This window comes from Papaver somniferum, chromosome 4 (assembly GCF_003573695.1).
Source record: "Papaver somniferum cultivar HN1 chromosome 4, ASM357369v1, whole genome shotgun sequence".
Taxonomy (NCBI): Eukaryota; Viridiplantae; Streptophyta; class Magnoliopsida; order Ranunculales; family Papaveraceae; genus Papaver; species Papaver somniferum.
In genome coordinates, this window is record NC_039361.1 from 96,781,362 (window position 1) to 96,804,394 (window position 23,033).

General features: G+C 36.7%; 1 protein-coding gene across 1 annotated transcript; it reads left to right on the forward strand.

The window, feature by feature from the left end:
- Window positions 1–16,040: 16,040 nt before the first annotated feature.
- On the forward strand, window positions 16,041–17,248 carry LOC113272854 (uncharacterized mitochondrial protein AtMg00810-like). The gene is made up of 2 exons (XM_026522648.1): window positions 16,041–16,172; window positions 16,268–17,248. The coding sequence occupies exons 1-2, from the start codon at window positions 16,041–16,043 to the stop codon at window positions 17,246–17,248; spliced, it is 1,113 nt and encodes a 370-aa protein (XP_026378433.1).
- Window positions 17,249–23,033: the final 5,785 nt, after the last annotated feature.

Sequence of the window (23,033 nt, forward strand, 5' to 3'; positions counted from 1 at the left end):
CTTTGTGAGAACTGAGATTGCAACCGAGAGAATGATCTCCCACTGTGATCACAAATACGTAGATGGGGAAAAACGATTTTCTGGTTTTTACGGAATCGAGGAGATGACCGTGCGGAGGAGACTCCTTGAACCGAGAAAATGCTCAACCTCACACAGATGCACTACAAGAAGGGAGTGCTTTAAGTTTGAGAGATCAATCTGTAGGACTCCGTCCTAAACCAAGACAATGGCCGTTCCAGAGTCAATTCAGTCACAAGAGAGGATGGGTCGATCTGTAGGAGGGAAGCTGAGAAATGCGTGAGATCAATGGTGATCGAAGATTGTAGGTGTGTTGTGTATTCTGCGTAAGAAAGTTCTGAATGATCGAATTTAATTAGTTGAGAGTGATTGCTCAGACGATGAGTTCGTGTAGAAGAAATATTTTCAGTTTGAACTTGACGAGAAACTCTTGTCTGTTTCAATCATGATTCAGAGACATTTATACTGCTGGAATTATAAACACCCTGATCTCATGAAGTGTGACAGTTGCTGAAGTCAAAGAGTGGAGAAGTGGGAAGCCGTGTCAAAACCAGTTACTCATCGTGTGGAGACTTAGTTGATTTCCCATCCACCACTTTGCTAACTCCTCCAACTGATTGCACGACTTGCTCACATTCTCGTTGTGTGCATGAACACACGTGTCGTAGACCACCAGACCAAAACCCTAGTTAAAATCCCCCATGTGACACGATTGACATCTCGTGATTGTGGAGTCAGTTGCTGACTTTATGGGACGATGAGTCCTTATATTATTGAGTCGAACGTAATTTGCAAATGTTATGAGACTCATGCATTGAACATGTCTGCTGAGACAAAGGTATATTGTCGAATAAAGGTTGATAATTTTAAGATGAGCAAATGTTGCTGAATTTTTGAATATTGATAGTTGAACCAATATTCCTTTGTCTGAGCAAATATTGCTCGTATGAGCAAGTGTTGCTCTTCTGATGAATTGTTGGTGTCAGGACCAGATAAAATAAAATATTAATTTAAGATACTGGCAGCTAGGCCAAGCATAATAATAAAATTTTTGATCACAGGATCATCATAAAATTATTAGTATTTTAATCTACTCAGAATTATGTTCTGCAGAGCTCTGGATTCGAAACCCTAACTTTTGATCAATCGACGATTTATTGAAAATAAACCACAGGGTGAAGGAGGGACTGGCTACGAGTCGACCATGTAATGCCCAGATGCTCAAATGATTAAAATACCAAAGTCTCTTGAAGACCAGTTGGTGAAAGGATGATTAAATGCTGGTTTAATCATTTATTAAAATAATGCTTGTGTGAGCGTTAGGTAGCGAAACCTGATTATGGAGAGATGAGGGACCGACCAAGGAGTCATGGGACCGGATCTTTGATAGACGCATTTATATGTCTTATATAATCTCAATTGTATATATTATTAGTGCTCGATTTTATATTTATTATGTCTTTTTATGTCCATGTAGGTATTTTTGGAGAAATAAGCTTTTGCGGCGAAATTGGCTAAAAAAAGTGGTTTTTGCGCTCGTGGGAGAAAATTACTATACCGACCCTCACTTTGGATAAGGGATAACCCATTTCGGGAATGTGCTAAAGGGAGACCGGGACTGGATAAAGGGGAGGTCACTTTCCTTCCCAAATTCAAAAGAAGAAAATTGGCGGGAAAACTAGCTTTCACGCCTGGCAGATTTAGGGTTGGATTATTGGACGTGTTTTAATGAGATTCAATGGCCTATTTTCATGGGATGGACGTGATATGGATATACAATGCTAATATGGGTGATTTCATGGGCTGAATTTGGCTAGAATAGCCGGAAATAGGAAATCAAGGTTAAGTTACACACGGGTCCCTGTTTGGAGCTATTTTTGGAATTCTAGGGAGATTAAAGTGCTACAAAACTTCCCAAAGATTGGTATCTATCTAAGGAATAGTTTGAGATAAGTGGGAAAGCTCAGAAACGCGTGAAACGAATTAGGGAAGGAATTATTTCCGTGACTTCCAAGGAAGGAAAGAAGAGATTTCGAAGCGATTTGGGAGAGATTTAATCGCCATGTGGTGTATAAATAGGTTTCCTAGGGTCCCTAGAAGAGGTGTCGAGAGTTTGGGGTCGAGAGGAGAGCTCAGGAGGCGAGAATCAGAGATTACAGAAAGCATGTCGCCGCTGCTGCTGCTGGTGCTGAAGAACAACGTTGCAAATAAGAACAGCGTCTCAAATTCACAACACTGCTTCAGTATTCTCTCTGTAACAGCTGAACAACCACATTTATCTTCAGTTAGCCACACTTCCTGTAACAGTGAACTCTGTAACGCCATTACGTCGTTGCATATTCACTGAATCATATCATCTCTTCAATAAAAACAACTTTTGAGCCATGATTTATTCTTTTGAGCCTGTTTTTGATATGAGAAGATAAACCCTAACACTGGGATGACGGAGGAAGCCTATTTCACGCATGTGGTAATTCTAATAATTCTTTTATGACTATTTGCATTGATTTTTAATCGATTTATGATTTTTTTTGAATGGGTGTGATTTCGTTTGATGGTGTATGCTTGGTCTATGTATTTTTGATACATCATGCTTGTGATTTACAGTCATTGCTTTTCAAAAATCTATTTTTGGCAAAGAACAAGAGTCCATATTTGAACTATAATTGATTGGAATTATTATTTGAGTCACATGAATGGAATTTGGTGGAATCCTGAGTCTCAGTCTCTCTCGATATTGTGACAAACCTTTTGTATATATATTTTCTTTATTTTTAGTGTTTTCTATATTTTAAGTCTAGAACCCAATCTTATCGAGTCCGAGTTGAACGAACTTTACTACCACTTTTAAAACTACATCAATTTTTGGCGCCGCCGACGCGGATTTGTATTAGGTTTTAGGTTTTAGATTTATTTTATTTCCTTTAGAATTTTTGTTCTCTTTTACACCTTTGGTTTTTTTGATTCTTTTCATATTTCGAGCGAAGCTACAAGGAAAGAAAAAGTGCTATAAAAGGAAAGCATCGCCAAAGAAGGAAAGAAAAGAGGAATTCGAAAGGAGTGAAGAAGAAGATTTTGTATATAGCTATTTTGTTTTATTTTTAGAAACTGTAAATAGGGTATTATTTTTGTAATTTTTTTTTTCCTTTTTGGGACATTTTTATTTTTGAACTTTTTGGACATTCTTGGACATTATTATTTTTAAACCCTAAGGAAGGGTTGGTTTAAATACAAACTGTGTGCAGGGAAGGACGGTGATTACGATATCACCTCGGCCCCTCGGGTTCGTACATAACATAGGAGTTGTGGCCCGAGTCGACTTCAGCGGTTCTTCGCCCGTCTGGTACGGGAGGTAAGTTTTTCGAAACACCCGCGAATCCCCTGTCAGCGGGTTTACTGTATTCCTTAAGGTGAATATATGCTGAGGACTTGAATACGGTTGCTTTTAATTCCTAGTAAAGGGCAAGGACTGGCCATACAAGATAAGGGTTCGGATTTCATCACCATTCTCTTCTTGCCCGCCTTAGGAACACGAAACAAAACGCGAACCTAAGCCTAAAATTTTGACTAGAACGAGACCTATAGGATAACGAGCTTAATAGGAAAGTCATTCGAAGAATATTGGTTACTCTTTTGAGCATACTTCGAAGTTCTTGACGGTTTCTGTGAGTTGAATGCGTGACTGCGCCGCCTTGTAACCGGTGAGGCCTTGGGTATCAAATCTCCACTGAGCTTCCCTCGCCTTGATTCAACTTACTTTGACTCGGATTGATTCCAGAGGGGTTTGCTCAGATTGTAACGAATTCCCCTTCGAGAGATAGAAGCTAGTCTAGAAACAATCTAAGTGGAGCCATCATGCTTTTTGTTTGCTAGAAATCTTTAGGTTTGCTTTGGTGAAGTCGAGTCGGCCTTGTTTGTGATTGTGTAGAATTTCCTTGCAATTAAGAATGTCGAACTGGTATGATAGAAGCCAATACAATGAATATAGACCCGAATTTGAATATGAACATCATCAGTATTATTAGCATAGTGAGAATAGTGTTTGGGAACGCCAACCTTTTCAAGGTTATGGTTCATACCATAGTGAGCCCAATTACTATACACACACACACCGGTCATAAGAGCAAGAAAATAAGGATTATTATAGTACTAGGTCCTCGTCTTTGGACAATATAATGAAAATGTTGAAAACTAGTCCCTATTATGATCCTTCTGAACCTTTTCTTCCTCTAGAAGAGTCTCTCAAACAATTAACTGAGAATACAAATAGGTTTGTGTTAGAAATGAATAAACAAAATGCACCCATGAGTGAACCTTCTATACACGATACCATAAGGAAGTCATATGAGTCGATTCAAAAGATTTTATTAGAGGCCCAGAACATAACTGCTCAAGATAGTCTTAATTTCCAATATAGTGTTTCCAATAGTACCCTTGAAAATGAGGATAGTTATTTGCATAATCAAGATGCCGAGGTTAGAATTGGTAACACTACTTTTTTAGATGAGGTTCAACCATTTTCATGTTACAATGATGATGATGAGAATAGTGCTGATGAAGAATCTGAAATATGTGGGAATAGTGATCAGGAATTTGTTACCCCAATTGAGCCTTATAATGATTATATTATTTCTGGTTCAGATTCTAATAATTTTAACAATTATTCACCTATTCAAAAGGACGAGGATTTGACTAGAGATACCCCCATTTTAGACGATGTAGTATGTCCTGTTTACGAATCCGATAAAGGTTTAGAGGAACCGGTTTATCTTGAGACTACTGTTTTCGAGTCGAACGATTTAGAAACTGTAATCGATGATGGTTTCGAGGAACGGTTTTATCCTAAGAATACTGTTTTAGAGTCGTACGATTTAGAAACAATAGTCTTAGATGAACTCGTAGAGATTAATGAGGATGAACCTGACTTAGAAGAATCAATTGCCCATTTTCAGAAATCTGATGACCTAGAAACTAGGGAGATTGTGACTAGTCTAACTAGAGACACTGAAAACTCAAAGTTTGGGGGTGAGTATAATTCTCCATATGCTTTAACTCTTAGAAAGGTCCCTCACTTGGGACTTGACATCAATGCATCAACCATCGTACAAGATTATCTTCATACTCGCTCCCCCGAACCTCATAATGTCCATAAGGAATTTCAATCGTTAGAAACCAATCCTCTGGTTGATGTGGTTTACCCAGGATATGATACCCAGATCGATTTTGTTTTCCCACCAAATAGTTTTCTTCCAAATGTGGGAACATTTGTATTTAAAATGAGTCGAATATTAAGTTCTGAGACTAAGCCTAAGTACTTTAGGTTAATAGAATCGACACGTTTTCCTAAGAATGACCACTACTATCATTGTGGTCAATTATGTAAGTCAAACCTGATTGATTTAGAGGATCCTCAGTTATTTAGGTTATTATTTTGTGATTCTAAGTTCTTATTTGAGTTTTTCCAGACTCTAAGACCTAATAATTTGGATCCAACCTATGAGGAAATGCGTCCGAGGAAAATATTCTATTTAGACCCTTTCATAGAACCTAAACCTGAACCGCAATTAGCGATAGTTATCAGGAAACTAGGTAAGGGCATGCTAGTCTTGTCCATTCTCTTGGTTCACTGCAGTTTCCTTTTGTCATCTCTTTTTGATTTTAAAGACCCACAGTTATTTCGACTACTATTATACGGTTCGAGTTGACTAATCCTTTTCTAAGTCTGGCTGAAGACATTAAACTTAACACTTCTTGGGAGGTAACCCAACATTCATGCGACACGGTAATATCTTTCCTTATCTCTTTTGCTTCAAATGGTAACATTTTCTCTTTGTTCATGCTTTTAATTTCATCTTTAGAACATTGAGGACAACGTTAGATTTAAGTTTGGGGGTATGGGAGAAACTTTTTAATTGCAGTATGAATAAATAAACTCCAGAACCTAGAAATTTATGCCTATTGAGGATTGCACTAACTAATCTAAGTGGATGGAAGCATTTTGATCGTAGGAGTTGAGGAACCAATCTGATTAGATGGAAACATCTAGAAGAGTCTATTCATAAAAGCACATAGCTCAGGTGTTAGAAATAACATGATAGTTTCACCATATCTCGTTGAGTCCTTTTCACTTCTATTTTTATTTTATTTTGTTTTTAAACTATGTTTCTCTAAGTGATTAGGTGGGGCTCACGGTTCAAGTTGTTACCAATGCTAGGGTGAATTAGAGTGATTGAGATACAGAAAAAAAAAAAAAAAAAAAAAAAAAAAAAAAAAAAAAAAAAAGAGATGAAAAAAAATGGTAGTTACCAAAAAGTTGAAAAAAAAGAAGAAAAAAAAGTGAGAAAATATTGATACCAGACCATTTGACCAAAAGGAATAAATTCAATAAAGTCGACCACTGGTACCCTTGTATATGCCAGTTGTGTTGACCTAGAGTTAGGTTATCGACCACTGGTTCCCTTGTATATGCCAGTGTGTTGATATTAGTCAGGCTAATATCTCAATCCATTAGGAACGGTTCATTTTGGCGGAGGCCTTCAGACAGATATGGGAAACGCCGTTCACTTATTAAACATCAAAACCATCTATGTTTTTCTATATCCATCTCTTAATCTTTCCATGTGATTAGTTTGACTCCGAATATGATGTCCATAGTGCAACTATCTGAGTAGAGATCTGTCACTTTATATGAATTTTAGTATGCTTGAGTGCAAACTCGTGTACAACAATTGGAATTTCGCATCAGGGTACTTCTTCATGTAGTCAATAAGTATGCCAACCAAGGAGATTCTTTAGTGCCTTCCAAGGTTCGTTGTAGATAGCTAGGGTCTGGAGTATAAAGGTTTTGTGGGTATATCTCTAGTAAGCCCTCTCGAGACTATAACTCGGCCACTAGGGACACCTAGGGGTTTAAAGGCTTATTGCATACGCTAAATGCAATCGACGATGCCTGCGACAGTGAGTTAGGATTTTATTTTCTATTTGATTTGCTCGAGGACTAGCAAATAATAAGTTTGGGGGTATTTGATAGACGCATTTATGTGTCTTATATAATCTCAATTGTATATATTATTAGTGCTCGATTTTATATTTATTATGGCTTTTTATGTCCCTGTAGGTATTTTTGGAGAAATAAGCTTTTGCGGCGAAATTGGCTAAAAAAATGGTTTTTGCGCTCGTGGGAGAAAATTACTATACGGACCCTCACTTTGGATAAGGGTAACCCATTTCGGGCATGTGCTAAAGGGAGACCGGGACTGGATAAAGGGGAGGTCACTTTCCTTCCCAAATTCAAAAGAAGAAAATTGGCGGGAAAACTAGCTTTTACGCCTGGCAGATTTAGGGTTGGATTATTGGTAGGGATGGTCATGGGCGGGTATGGGGTGGGGATCTTGTATCCCAGTCACTGCCCCGTTCAAAAAAAAAAACCCACACCCTCCCCATTACCCGCTTGATCTGGGACGGGGCGGGTATGGGAAATACTCGTACGGGGCGGGTTTTTTACGGGTTACCCATAACATTAAGCTCAAATATGATGAGTTAATTTAATAATCAATACCTAAGTTCAACCAATAATAATAATAATAATTTAAAATTTCAAACTCATAAATTCATCGTAAAACAAGCAAAGAAAAACAAATTGGTCTATAAAAGAGCATCACTCATTTTAGTTCTTAATTATGTCTTATCAAGTATCTTTCTTATAATATAATATAATTTCTTAGTTTAAATATAATATAAATAATTAATGATATCTTATACTTTTACCTTTTCTTTTATAATATAATATAATATAATTTCTTAGTTTAAATATAATATAAATAATTAATGATATCTTATACTTTTACCTTTTCTTTTATAATATAATATAATATAATATCTTAGTTTAAATATAATATAAATAATTAATAAAAAAATAAAATCCTAAAATGGGAACGTACGGGGCGGGGACCTAGAATCCCGTCCCCGCCCCATCCCCGCTTCACTAATTTCGGGTATTACCCATACCCAACCCCAACCCCGTTTGTACGGGTAAAACCCTACCCAATAAGGGCGGGTACCCACGGGGATGGGTTTGGGTGGGGCAAATGGCCATCCCTAATTATTGGACGTGTTTTAATGAGATTCAATGGCCTATTTTCATGGGATGGACGTGATATGGATATACAATGCTAATATGGGTGATTTCATGGGCTGAATTTGGCTAGAATAGCCGGAAAAAGGAAATCAAGGTTAAGTTACACACGGGTCCCTGTTTGGTGCTATTTTTGGAATTCTAGGGAGATTAAAGTGAGACAAAACTTCCCAAAGATTGGTATCTATCTAAGGGAGAGTTTGAGATAAGTGGGAAAGCTCAGAAACACGTGAAACGAATTAGGGAAGGAATTATTTCCGTGACTGCCAAGGAAGGAAAGAAGAGATTTCGAAGCGATTTGGGAGAGATTTATTCGCCTTGTGGTGTATAAATAGGTTTCCTAGGGTCCCTAGAAGAGGTGTCGAGAGTTTGGGGTCGAGAGGAGAGCTCAGGAGGCGAGAATCAGAGATTACATGAAGCATGTCGTTGCTGCTGCTGCTGGTGCTGAAGAACAACGTTGCAAATAAGAACAACGTCTCAAATTCGCAACACTGCTTCAGTATTCTCTCTGTAACAGCTGAACAACCACATTTATCTTCAGTTAGCCACACTTCCTGTAACAGTGAACTCTGTAACGCCATTACGTCGTTGCATATTCTGAATCATATCATCTTTTCAATAAAAACAACTTTTGAGCCATGATTTATTCTTTTGAGCCTGTTTTTGATATGAGAAGCTAGACCCTAACACTGGGATGACGGAGGAAGCCCTATTTCACGCATGTGGTAATTCTAATAATTCTTTTATGACTATTTGCATTGATTTTTAATCGATTTATGATTTTTATTGAATGGGTGTGATTTCGTTTGATGGTGTATGCTTGGTCTATGTATTTTTGATACATCATGCTTGTGATTTACAGTCATTGCTTTTCAAAAATCTATTTTTGGCAAAGAACAAGAGTCCATATTTGAACTATAATTGATTGGAATTATTATTTGAATCACATGAATGGAATTTGGTGGAATCCTGAGTCTCAGTCTCTCTCGATATTGCGACAAACCTTTTGTATGTATATTTTCTTTATTTTTAGTGTTTTATATATTTTATATCTAGAACCCAATCTTATCGAGTCCGAGTTGAACGAACTTTACTACCACTTTTAAAACTACATCACTCTTGATGGTCGTGGTACCAGCTGATGGTCGTTTAAGCAAACTCCCAGTTGTTTGAGAAAAGTTTGGACCCAATATGAGCAGTTGAGCAAATTAGGTCAAGATTATTAAAACATACGGGACCGGCTACTTGAAAGCCTTAGGTTCATCCTTTGTCGGTCAAGGAGACATGCCCGGGTCACCATAATGTTCGTGTCTCGGTCCTGAGAATTTCGATATTTTCTGATGCGCGTTTGAGCAACATTTTGAGAAAATATGAAGGATTCAGGGTTTTGCTGAAACTGGGGAATCTTCATGAGATGATGAAATATAATTAATAAAATAGAGGATTGCAAGGTCTGGGACCGACCACGGCTAGGGCATGACCGGCCATCTAGAAAGCTTGGTCCCGCAGTACCTTTCCCAATTTTATGTAATTTTATGTATTTTCCCTGAAGTGAAGGAAATACCATGAAACTGAGGAATTTCATGAGGTTAGGGAATTTCCATGAGATTATGTAATTAATAATGATAAAACAGGGAGTCATGAAGTGTGGGACCGGCTATGGCGAAGGCATGAACGGCCGGCCAATGGGCACGGTCCCATGTCACTTTCCCTGATTTTATATTATTTTCATGATTTTAAGGAAATATCATGAAATCAAGGAGTTTGCTAAAACTAGGGAGTTTCCTTGAAGTGAAGGAGTTTTCATGAGATGAGGGAAACAAATAATATTAAAATAATGAGACACGGGCATGTGGGACCGGCCACGGCTAGGGCATGGCCGCCCGGCCAATGAGCCCGGTCCCGTGCATTTTCTCCCTAATTTTACATAATTTTCATGAGTTTAGGGAAATATCATGAAATCAGGGAATTTTCATGGGATGAGGGAAATAATAAAATAATAAGGAACCATGATATATGGGACCGGCCACGGCTAGGGCATGGCCGGCCGGCTAGTGAGCTCGGTCCCACGACACCTTTCCTTATTTTTATTATTTCTTTGACATGAGGAAACACCATGAGACTAGGGAGTTTCCTTGAGACGAAGGAGATTTTCTCAAATAAAAGGACTTTCATGAGATCAAGGAAAATAATAAAAATATGATAAAATATAAAATTGGACGTGGGACTGGCCACGGCACGACCGGTCGTCCGGTGGGCCCAGTCCCCTGGCGCCTCAATTAATATTTTATTATTTATCATTTTCTTCCTAATTTGCATAGGTTCGTCGTTCCTTTGTGTTTTGGAATGCTCGTTCGTGCATTCAAGTGCTCGTTTGTGCATTATTGCTGAGTACACTTGCACCATTTTGGTCGGAGCTTACTCGATAGCGTCTCAGATGCCCGTACGTTTAATATTTATCACTAACCCATGGAATTCTGCTGGGAAGAACCATGAATTGAAGTGACGAAATATTACGAAGAATCGTAGAATATTGCTGAATATTCAGTTAATGATTAGAGATAATTAATTGATGGCTCTATACTAGCAGGCATGCTGTCCAGGAGCATTAATTACCTGAGAATTGAGAAATATGAGCTTGTTGAAACGTCATATCTCTTTTATATAGTCAGGGAAAACCTTGTTGCACCCTGAAGACGTTATTTCTCTATACTAGCAGGCAAGTTGTCTAGGAGCCGTCCAATATTTCGATTCTATATAGAAGTAGTTACTGAAATGGCTCAGTATTCATGAGATGTGCCGTTTCCTCAGCTGAGAGGCTACACATCTACATATACTCTGAGAGACAGTATTCTCAGTCAGAGATTTCATGGCATGAGCTTTCATGCTTCAATGAGAGACATGAGCCTCAATACTCATCTGATTGCTGGATCAGGAGCATGTATAATTATGGTTTTACGATTTTAACCCTTGTCGAAAATCCACCATCTACAGCTTTTTAGTCTGTTTTTGTTTTTTCAAGCTAACATCATACATGGTTTAACAATTTAACCATCACAACCAATACTTAACTGTCAAAAGAATATTCATAGTATCTAACCAATATAAAGGAAGTAGCAATTAAATGAATTAGTGTAGCATGTCCTTATAGGTTACTTAGAATTAACAATATTGATTGTGAAATTGGAGTCGATACAAATTTAGGTTAGAGTGAAACCCATATTTCAATTGAAATCATAAGAATTGAAATGGGTTTATTTAAAAAAAAATTAATTAAATCCCTAGAATTGAATTGATTTGATTTAGATGTCGAATTTTCTGCATGGTCCGATTTGATGATGATGAAGAAAGGGGTTGGTACTTGGGATTGGATCTTTGTGCCGATAAGAATAAAGAAGAGAAACAAGACGTTTATATTAACCCCTGGTTTTTCGAAATCAATGAAAACATGTGCAGGCGAAAAAAATGATGAAGGGGTAACTTAATCCTTTCACTGGAAACAGAAGAAAATTTTTGACGGGAGAAAGGACCTCTATTCTTTATTATAGTATGAGATAAGATGAAGGTTATTATAGAAAATTAGTAAATGATATATATAGTTTGCTACTGAGAAACATTGAAGATCCTCAATGATATTGCAAAAATATCAATCTTGGATTGATTTTAGGCCCTCATATCAATAAATATTATGATTTAGGTTGTTGGAAAAACATCGTCTTTTTTTATTATTATTATTATTATTATTATTATTTAGACAGTGGCCTTCAAAAAGGCTAATGATCCCCCTCAACAATTGTTAAGAGCCAGAGTGGAGGAACAAACCAGTACATAAAGGAATTGATCGTTTTAGCCCATTAAGCAAGCTCATGAGCAACAAAATTACAAACCCAGGGTTGGAAAGTAAATAAACAGGCAACTAAACTAGAAGAGAAATAGAATATCCTTAAAAATAGTACGGGATATCCTAGGCACAACAAATTAAGTCACCTATTTCCATACAATTAACTGGTAATATAATGGAAACAAGGATCGTTCCCACCAAGAGCAGTGAGTTTTAGTTGTCAAAGTGTCAAAAAGGGGTGGGGGGTGTGGCGGTGTTTGTTTTAGATTATAAATAAAATAAAATAAAGCAGTTGAAAGTATTAAGTTGTAAGCAATAGAGAGAGATATGATCGAGGAATCCTTCTTCGTCAGTAAATATTCATTGAAGTAGTATATTCATCGATTCGTCATTAGTCATAGATTATCACCAAGCGTAGAATAACATCTACGCTTAGTTATACTCAAAGTTCCTTAAGTCACTGGATAACAGTTATGCTTAGTCACCAGATTCTATCCGTCTGAACCACCTTAAGGTGCGCTTACAAGATGTAATTCAGTCGAATGCTTTAGGGTTTGTGAATTTAGGTTTGATCCTAGTAGTTAGACTCAGCACGCTCGGTCTACTTGTTAAGGTTGTGTTCACACGCGATTGCTTTACATAATCCCTCTGCAAGGTCTCACGTTTAGATTCACATACTAAATGAAATCTTATTTACAACTTAGAATTCATCCTCAATCAATAGGTGTTTAGATACTCATGGATGTATAAACACCCATGATATACATATAAGAAAAATTTAGAGATATCGTTACGATTGAAGAACCGCTCTGAAACCCTAGCCTTTGTTCCGTGTGTTGTTTCTTCTCTCGAAGACTTAGAATTTCGTGATCCCTTGATATATCTTTATTCATGACGTAATACCTCTTTATATAGGTTTACATTGCTTGGCTTTCAAGTATCTAAGTCGGTTAAGGAACCCGACCCAAAGCTACGAATGAAAGACCCTAAAAATAGTTCGGGAATTTTGGCCTTCATGGTTTGCGAACCATGCCTTAAATAAAATCCAGGTACTCTCGTTTGAGAACCCTGTTTAAAACTGAAATTTCAGTTACACCGGTTTGCGAACTGGATTGTCGTCGGTATTCGATAAACTCGTTTTGCGCATAACTTCTTCGTCCAAACTCGGAATGACCTCATTATTTTTGCATTCTTTTTGTAATTGAATTCTATTCAATATAGTGATGATAAATTTTTAGTTTGAATGATTTAATCTTGGTATTTGTCCCGTCTCTTGATTTTGAGCGTTTTGTTTCTTTTCGTTGCACTTCTTCCACTTCTCTTGAACTGGGGCACTTGGATACTTGGAATACTTCTATTCTTAGATTTTTAGCACTTTGTAGATACTTTTTGGATTATTACCTAATAGATACAAATAAGATAAGACAAGAGTAATAATACGAAAATATGCAAGAATAATAGCTAAAACAAGTACAGAATTGACACTAAAATCATATGAATTATACACTTATCAAATTCCACCACACTTAAATTTTGCTAGTCCTCGAGCAAACTAAAATAAAACTAATCCTAAATACAACAACTCCCTTTCGTTGAGAGTACGGTTACACTTAGCTAATGCAACATGCCTTTAAACCCTCAGGTGTCCCTAGCAGACGAGTTATAGTATCGTGAGGGCTTACAAGAGGTATACCCACAAAACGTACTCCAATTTATCGCCTTGGAAGAACTACTAAGGATAGACACAAAGTAGTATCAAATAAGATAATTAGCCTACAAATATTCTTTAGCTACAAACATCCCACATACATTCCAATCATCACACATAAGCAATTACTTACGTGTGACATTCAGCCTGATTGCATAACTCTACTAAGATAGTCATCGTACTTGTTGCAATGTTTCTCAACAATTTTGCCGAAACATTCGCATATTGAAATCACATGGATAGATGAGAAAATGGAAATAGAATAATGGTGTGTGCAAATGTTGACAAAAATGAACGATGTTACCCACAATACTTGTATGAATGTCGTTAAAGGATTTTTATATATATTTAACGCAATAGTTAAGATAAGCAACCATTTACTCGACAACATGATTAGATACTCTAAGAGGATGTTTCCTTTCAGCAAATATGTGATAGTTCTTGCGTTCCACGCTTGTTTAGGCGATGGAGACAGGGAAAACACTCACATACTGCACTTCAAGTGTAGAGAACCTCATCGAGTTTTTTTGACGCTAAATAATGATGATAGGTTGCACTCATTTCGTTGATTACATGATTAATTTCCATGTATCCGGTAGTTCTAAAAATCTCGGTTAATCGTCTTGAAACATCCTTAGAAGACGATGATGGTAATATTACGCATACCACTAGTTCCAAATAATTCAAATATGATATGCAAAAATAAAAAAAAATTAAAAGATAAGAGATAGAAATACAAAACCGATGGGTTGCCTACCAAGTAGCGCTTTGTTTAATATCCTCAACTCGACTTGGCATTCCAATTATGCTACTTCTCCAGAGGGAGAAAATCTTCAAGTCTCGTTACTTCTACATTCTCCTTAGAGAAGTTTTCATAATAAGGCTTCAATTTATACCATTGACTTTGAAAGTTATTCCAGTAGTCATACTAGTAATCTCAACTGCACCATAAGGAAAAACATTAGTAACAACATGCGGTCCAATACATCTGGACCTTAACTTCCCAAGAAATAATCAAAGACGAGTATTAAATAAAAAAACTTTTTGACCCACAAAAAAACTCTTTCGAGAAATCATCTTGTCATGGAATTTTTTTGTCTTCTCCTTGTAAATACGAGAACTCTCGTAAGCATCATTTCGTATCTCCTCTAGCTCGTTGAGTTGTAACTTCCTTTGTTTCCCCGTATTGTTATAATCCATGTTGAACATCTTTATCGCCCAATATGACTTGTGTTCAAGTTCAACTGGAAGATGACAAGCTTTTCCATAAACCAACCGATATGGGGACATACTAATTGGTGTTTTGTACGCCGTTCTATATGCCCAAAGTGCATCGTTAAGCCTATAACTCCAATCTTTCCGTATAATGTTTAAGGTTTTCTCAAGAATGAATGTAATCTCACAGTTCGATATTTAGTTTGTGGATAATACGTGTACCAATCATGTGTGTTATGTTGTACTTCTTGAGTAACACATATAAGGATTTTTTAAAATGTGAGCCTTCGTCACCGATAACCACTCTTGGTGTACCATGTATAGAGAAAATATATTCCTTCACAAACTCACAAACAACTTGAGAATCATTAGTAAGGGGCTTTAGCTTTCACCCATTTCGAAACATAATCCACTGCAATAAGTATATAAAATTTTCCATTATAATTGACAAAGGGACCCATAAAATCAAACACATCAAATACTTCTACAACAAGAATTCGTGATAGTGGCATTTGATTTCGAGCACCTAGATTGCCCGTTCTTTGACATATATCAAAAGATTTGCAAAAAATATATGCATCCTCGAATAGAGTCGGCCAATAAAATCCACTTTCAAGTACTTTGAAAGAGGTATGTTTAGAACCAAAGTGACCACCACACGCATAAGTATGACAAACAAATAAGAATATATTGAAATTCAGAATTAGGTACGCACCTGCGGATAATTTGATCAATATCGTCTTTACACAAGTATGGTTCATCCCACACATATTTCTTAGCTATTTTCTTAAGCTTAAGATTTTTAAAATTAGACATTGTACTAGTTACTTGTCATGTTACCAAGTAATTCACTATATCCGCGTACCAAGGTGTTGAATCTTCAATCGAAAAAAGTTGTTCGTCTGGGAAACGATAATGATACATGGGAGTATGTAGCTCCAGAATCACATATGAATATTTTAGGTTCCAAGTGGGTGTATAAAATCAAAAGGAAATCAGATGGGTCTATTAATAGATTAAAGTCTAGATTAGTAGCAAAAGGCTACAATCAATATGATGGTATTGACTTTAATGAAACTTTTAGTCCGGTTGTAAAGTGCACAACAGTGAGAGTTGTCTTGTGTATGGATATTACTCATAATTGGCAAGTCAAGCAATTGGATGTAAGTAATGCCTTCTTACATGGCTTCTTAGATGAATATGTGTACATGTCTCAGCCACAAGGGTTCATAAATCCTGATTATCCTCCAGATTTTGTTTGTCATCTGAAAAAGAGTCTATATGGGTTGAAACAAGCTCCAAGAGCTTGGTTTCATATATTTAGTACTTTTTTGTTGCTTATGGTTTTAAGAAATCTGTTTCAGATAATTCTATGTTTGTTCTTCATTCTCAGTCTGGAATACTTGTTTTATTGCTCTATGTGGATGATATTTTATTAACTGGAAGTTCTGTTATGATGATTGATGCTTTGATAACTTCTCTTAAACAAGAATTTGCAATGAATGAACTTGGAAATCTGGGTTATTTTCTTGGAATTGAAGCTGTTAGAAATAATGATTCTCTTGTTTTAACCCAGAAAAAGTATACATCGGAGTTATTGTATAAAACTAATATGTTGGATTGCAAGTCATGTGACACACCAGTAGTCAAGGATCCAAGGGTTTCTTTACATGATGGTACAGTCTTAGACAATATTAGTGAATATAGAACTGTTGTGGGAAGCTTACAATACTTAACAGTTACTAGGCCTGACATCTGTTTTGCTGTGAATTATGTGTCACAGTTCATGCATAAACCTACATACATTCATATGCAACTAGTAAAGAGAATCTTGAGGTATTTTAAAGGCACACTTGGTGTTGGTATTACTTTGAAGAAGAGCAGTTTGACAACCTTAAGAGCATATACTGATTCAGATTGGGCAGGTTGTCCAGATACAAGGAGATCCACTTCAGGTTATGCATTATTTTTGGGTTCTAATTTGATTTCTTGGTCTTCTAAGAAACAACCTATTGTTTCTAAGTCTTCTGCTGAGGCAGAATATAAGTGTTTATCTGTTGCTTCAGCTGAGTTAAAATGGCTTGTGGATTTATTATATGATTTACATATTTCTGTTACCAGTCCGCCTTTACTCTTGTGTGACAATACAAGTGCTTTGGCATTAGCATCTAATCCTGTTTTCCATGCTAGGAAAAAGCACATAGAGATACAATATCATATTGTAAGAGAGCTGGTGGAGAGTGGATTTCTAGAGTTGCAGCATATTTCAAGTGAAGACCAGTTAGATGATCTATTTAGTCGGGTGATAAAACGAGATATAAGCCGGTATTAGTTGCACTATGACCCATTAGATATAGAAGTTTCAACTCTACCACAATGTTTGCCCCCGCAACTCGTTAAAATTATGAAAATATCAAGCCTATTCTATCCAAAGTTCAAAATCAAGTGGGGTCTTGGGACCCCATTTGTCCCTTGTTTCCTCCGTCCCTGTGGAGATTCCATTAAAGGTCAGGGAAGGTGATGTGAGTTTTGGTAGTTTTTGGTTAAGAAGATGGAGAAGAATGATGCTCGTGTTGGACTTGAGATCGCGGTGGTGTTGTTGGCTATCGAGCAGGAAGAATTTGAGAAGAGCTTGGAAGTGTTCATTCCGGCAGTTGACGATGATGGTTTAGATCCACAGAATGGTGATATGCTGCTGCCGGTGATTGATGGAGATGTTTGCTGCGGTATTTTCGAATGAGAATAAAAATGGAGTTGGAACTGTTACCAGTTTGTCATAGTTTGACGAGTAGAGTTCGAGTTGATGGTGAGAAGGGAAGAAGAGAAAGATGTTGATGCCATTGATGTCTCGTTGGTGCTGGAATGTATGGGAGCAGAGAAGGTGTTGTAGATGGAATAGGTTGCAGTGAGAAAATCAGGGAGAATAGTCACTTGCTTCACACATTAATTCAAACGGAAAACTCCAATCCGATGACTTGATAATTGGTGCAGTTATCAACAATTCTTGAAAATGTGGGGGTACAACAACCTCACCCAATATTTTGATTAGCAATCTGTATGGACTAATTCTAATATAATTTTAGGAGAATCAACTAGACAGTCAGACTCAATCTTAATAAAAAGTATATCAAGGAGTTAATATCTCTATCTCTCGATTTGATCTATACTCAAACAAATAGAAATATGTGAGTCTTTATCAAATACAAGAGATATAAACTTGGATGGTACCAAAGACCAATATCCAAGGATCAATCAATTTCCAATCAACAACCAAAGGTTGAATTTCACAACTGATCGATACAACGCACAACCAGTGATATTTCAATTATATAACAAAATATAATGCGGAATAGAAATAACACAGACATCAGAAGTTTTTTTAACGAGGAAACTACAAATGCAGAAAAACCCCGTGACCTGGTCCAGATTGAACACCACACTGTATTAAACCGCTACAGACACTAGCCTACTACAAATTAACTTCGGTCTGGACTGTAGTTGAACCCTAATCAATCTCACACTGATTCAAGGTACAATGGCGCTCCTCACGTCTCTGATCCCATCATGATACTATGCACTTGATTCCCTTAGCTGATCTCACCCACAACTAAGAGTTGCTACGACCCAAAGTCGAAAACTTTAATAAACAAATCTGTATAACACAGAAGTCTACGATAATAGATCAATTTGTCTCCCACAGATAAACCTATGAGTTTTGTTCCGTCTTTTGATAAATCAAGGTGAACAAGAACTAATTGATAACCCGTACTTATATTCCCGAAGAACATCCTAGTATTATCAATCACCTCACAATAATCTAAATCATATGGTAGCGAAACTAGATATTGCGGAATCACAAAAGATGAGACAAAGATGTTTGTGATTTCTTTTTATCTTGCCCTATCAGAGATATAATCTCAAGTCAATTATTCAATTGAACTCGTACAATAGAAAATGGAAAGATCAGACCGCTCAACTAAAAGAGAAGTAGTTTTGTCTAGCTTCACAATCCCAATGAAGTCTTTCAGTCGTTAACCTACAGGGTCTCGAGAAGAAACCTAAGGTTAAAGGAGAATCGACTCTAGCAAAACCAACTAGTATCACACAGGAGGTGTGGGGATTAGTTTTTCCAGTTGCTAGATGTCTCCTTTATATACTTTTCAAATCTGGGTTTGCAATCCAAGTTAACTTGGTAACAAAGCATCCAATATTCACCGTTAGATGAAAAACCTGATTTATTCAAGCTAATATCTTTCAACCGTTAGATCGAAACTTAGCTTGTCACACACAAACGAAATGTATTTCATTTAGGTTTGAGTAACCGTACCTAAACGTGTACACTTAGTTGGTTCATAAATAGTTAACCAATGGTTAGCCATATGAGCACTTTCATACTAACCGTATTCATCTTCTTCACATAACTAGTTCAAATGACTCATAAGAACTAGTTGAAGAGTTGTTCAATTGCTTAGGTCTTTATTCATAGACACAATTGAAGCAAAATATGTTTGATCCATTTGAATCAATTCATGAACAATATACCCACGGTTTGCAAAGATTTCATTCCTTATAATTTATTGTTTTAAGTTCATGAACTACCGATTTGAGAAATAACCAGCTTGGGTACGCGTACGGGTATGCGTACCTTAGCTACCGGATTTGAGTTTAGAAACTCAACAGAAATTTTCAGTTCGAAAACTTCCGTGGATACACTTACAGGTATGCGTACCTAAGGTGACTGGTTTATTAGTTTGCAAACTACAAACTCAGCAGAAATTTTCGGTTGAAAACTTCCGCTGGTATGCGTAGCCAACCTGTCTCCTTCACCAATACCGTATACACACACTTGGTTTCCGGCACATGGATTTATACAATAATGTGCGAACACACTATATATGCTTATATCCATAGTTGGTAATCTCAACTCTACATTTCAATCATTGAAACATTCTCCTATAATGTTATAACAATCGTTATTCACGACTATCGTCATCAAAGCTATATTCAAGATTGAAACATCATCATGACTTTCGTCACGGGTAAAGATGAATTTAGTTAAATCAAGAGCTTACCAACGCATATTTTGAGAAAAATATAGGCGAGCAAACTCGGCTCGAAATAGCAAATGTATATGTATGAAAACTATCATACTTATACGACTATAGTCTCAAGAGTAGGAGATAGAGTAGACTTTGAGTGATAGATAAGTTCAAGTCTCCACATACCTTTTTAGTCGGATGAAGTTCCACTGGTTGCTCGAGTAGTTCTTCGTCTTCATAAGATGATCACCATAAATTCTGGAGCTCAACTATCCTAGACCGGGACTTAGTCATAAGTAAACTAGAAATCAAGACATGTAGTTTTGATCACTAATATTGACAAACATTCTTGCTATTTGATTTTACACCAAACATAATTGAAACTTTTATACATAAATTGAAGCATATATGTTAGATCATTGCTCGGTCGAACTCTCATGCGTTGCCATCTCAAGCATGTTTTTCAATGTTAGTGATCAAAACTATAAGTCTTGATTTCTAGTCTACTATAGCTAAGGTCTCGGACTAGGATAGAAAGTGTAGTTAAGCTCAAGAATTCCATGGAAATCATCATACAAGACGAAGAACTACTCAAGGAAATGGTGTTACTTCATCGACTAAAAGGTATGTGGAGACTTGAACTTATCTATCACTCAAAAGTCTATTTATCTCCTATCTTGGGACAAAAGTCGTTTTGCTATATAGACTTTGATTATACACATTTGGTATTTGGAGCCGATTTTATCTCGCCTATCTATTTCTCAAAATATCTTTTGGTAAGCTTTCGCTTTATCCAAGTTCATCTTTACCTAGTGATGAAAGTCATGTTATGTTTCAATCACTTTGAAAATTGCTCTGACGAAAAATAGTTTGTGAATAACAACTATATAACGTCCTCTGAGAATATTTCAATGATTGAAATGAGAGTTTAGATTATATATCCATTGGTGGATATAAGCATTGTTGTGGAAACACATATATGTATAAGTCCTTATTCCTTGAACCGAAGTTTGCGAACTTTGTTGATCAAGAGAACTGGAATAGTGGCATGAGCTAAGTCCGCGAACTCAGTCCGTGAACCCATTCTGCGAACTGGCGGAAGTTCTCGACCCGAGAAAATCTGCTGGAGTTTGTGAACTCCTTCCGAGAGATTGAGATATAAACTCTTTGATATACTTTTTATCTAGATTGAGTCTGACTGTCTAGTTGATTCTCTATAAAGTACATTGGAGTTTTCCATACAGATTGCTAAGCGAAATATTGGGTGTGGTTGTTGTACCCCCACTTTTTCAATATTAAATACCTTAAACAACGTAATACTTGCATAAAGGTTCTCAATGTTGCCACATATCAGTGTAGTATTGGCTCTCTCCTGACGGGAGGAAACTTTTTTTTTTAATTCAATTTACGCTTCAAGCAATACAAGAAAATAATGCAATCATTGAGCTACTCATTTCTAGCTTCCACTTCCAACTTACATAAATCTGCAAGTATTGTCAACTGGGGTGAGATGACAGCTTAATAAAATGCATTCCCTTTCTCAAAATATATCAAAACATGTCAACCAATCAAGCAGAATATGTACAACAAGAGTATATGGTGCAACTTCAAGGATTTAATTGTAGTTATGTTCATCAACTATACTCACCGTCCATCAACTCCTCTTAAATGCACGAGCATCCTCGGTTCGTGCCCCGCCTGCACGGGACCGCCAACCTCACTTGCACGAGTATCCTTGGGTCGTCCCCCACCTATCCATATATCCTCGGTACGGGGGACGCCATTCAAACAAGTATATCCGTTCATTTATAAATCCACACTACTGTTGCATGAGTATCCTTGGGGCGTGCCCCACCTATCCGTATATCCTCAATACGGGAACCGCCATCCGAACTAACATATCCAATTTTTTAAAGAACTTCTCGGTCGAACTCGCATGTGTTGCTATCTCAAGCATGTTTGTCAATGTTAGTGATCAAAACTATAAGTCTTGATTTATAGTCTACTATAGCTAAGTCTCATACTAGGATATAAAGTGTAGTTGAGCTCAGGAACTCCATGGAGATCATCAAATAAGACGAAGAACTAGTCAAGGAATTGGTGGAACTTCATCGATTAAAAGGTATGTGGAGACTTGAACTTATCTATCACTCAACAGTCTATCTAATTTATATCCTATCTTGAGACAAAAGTCATTTTGCTATATAGACTTTGATTATACACATTTGCTATTTTGAGCCGAGTTTATCTCGCCTATCTATTTCTCGAAATATGTGTTGTTAAGCTTTTGCTTTGTACAAGTTCATATTTACCTAGTGACGAAAGTCATGTTATGTTTCAATCACTTTGAAAATGGCTTTGACGAAAAATGGTTTGTGAATAACAACTATATAACGTCCTCTAAGAATGTTTCAATGATTTAAATGAGAGTTTAGATTATATAACCATTGTTGGATATAAGCATTGTGTGGAAACATATATATGTATAAGTCCTTATTCCATGAACCAAAGTATGCGTACTTTGTTGATCAGGAAAACCGGAACAAGAGCTGTGAACTCAGTACGCGAACCCAGTCTGCAAACTGGCGGAGGTTCTCATCCCGAGAATAACTGCTGGAGTTTGTGAACTCCTTCCGGGAACTTAAGTCCGCGAACTTGAGTTGGTTATATCTAAAGATGATTATTTGTGAACTTATATTTATATTAACTAAGGAATGCAAATCGCAAACCGTGGCTATAAAGTTCATGAATCGATTCGAGTGAATCAAATTGTTTTTGCTTTGATTGTGTCTTGTATAGTTATATAAGATTTATACAATTGAACAACTCTCTAACCAGTTCATTTTAACTAGTTATGGTGAAGAAGAATATGGTCGATATGAAAGTGATCATATGGCTAACCATTTGGTTAACTACTGTTGAACCAACAAATGTACATGCTTGGGTACGGTTACATAAACCTAAAATCGTGCATTTCATTTGTGTGTAACAAGCTAGATTTTCGATCTAGCGGTTGAAAGATATTAGCTTGAATCTAATCAGGTTTTCATCTAACGGTGAATATTGAATGCTTTGTTA

Coding starts and splice junctions, on each gene's coding strand:
- LOC113272854 (XM_026522648.1), top strand. CDS start 16,041: ATGGATATTACTCATAATTGGCAAGTCAAGCAATTGGATGTAAGTAAT. Junction 16,173..16,267: donor CTGATTATCCTCCAGATTTT/GTTTGTCATCTG, acceptor TATGGTTTTAAG/AAATCTGTTTCAGATAATTC.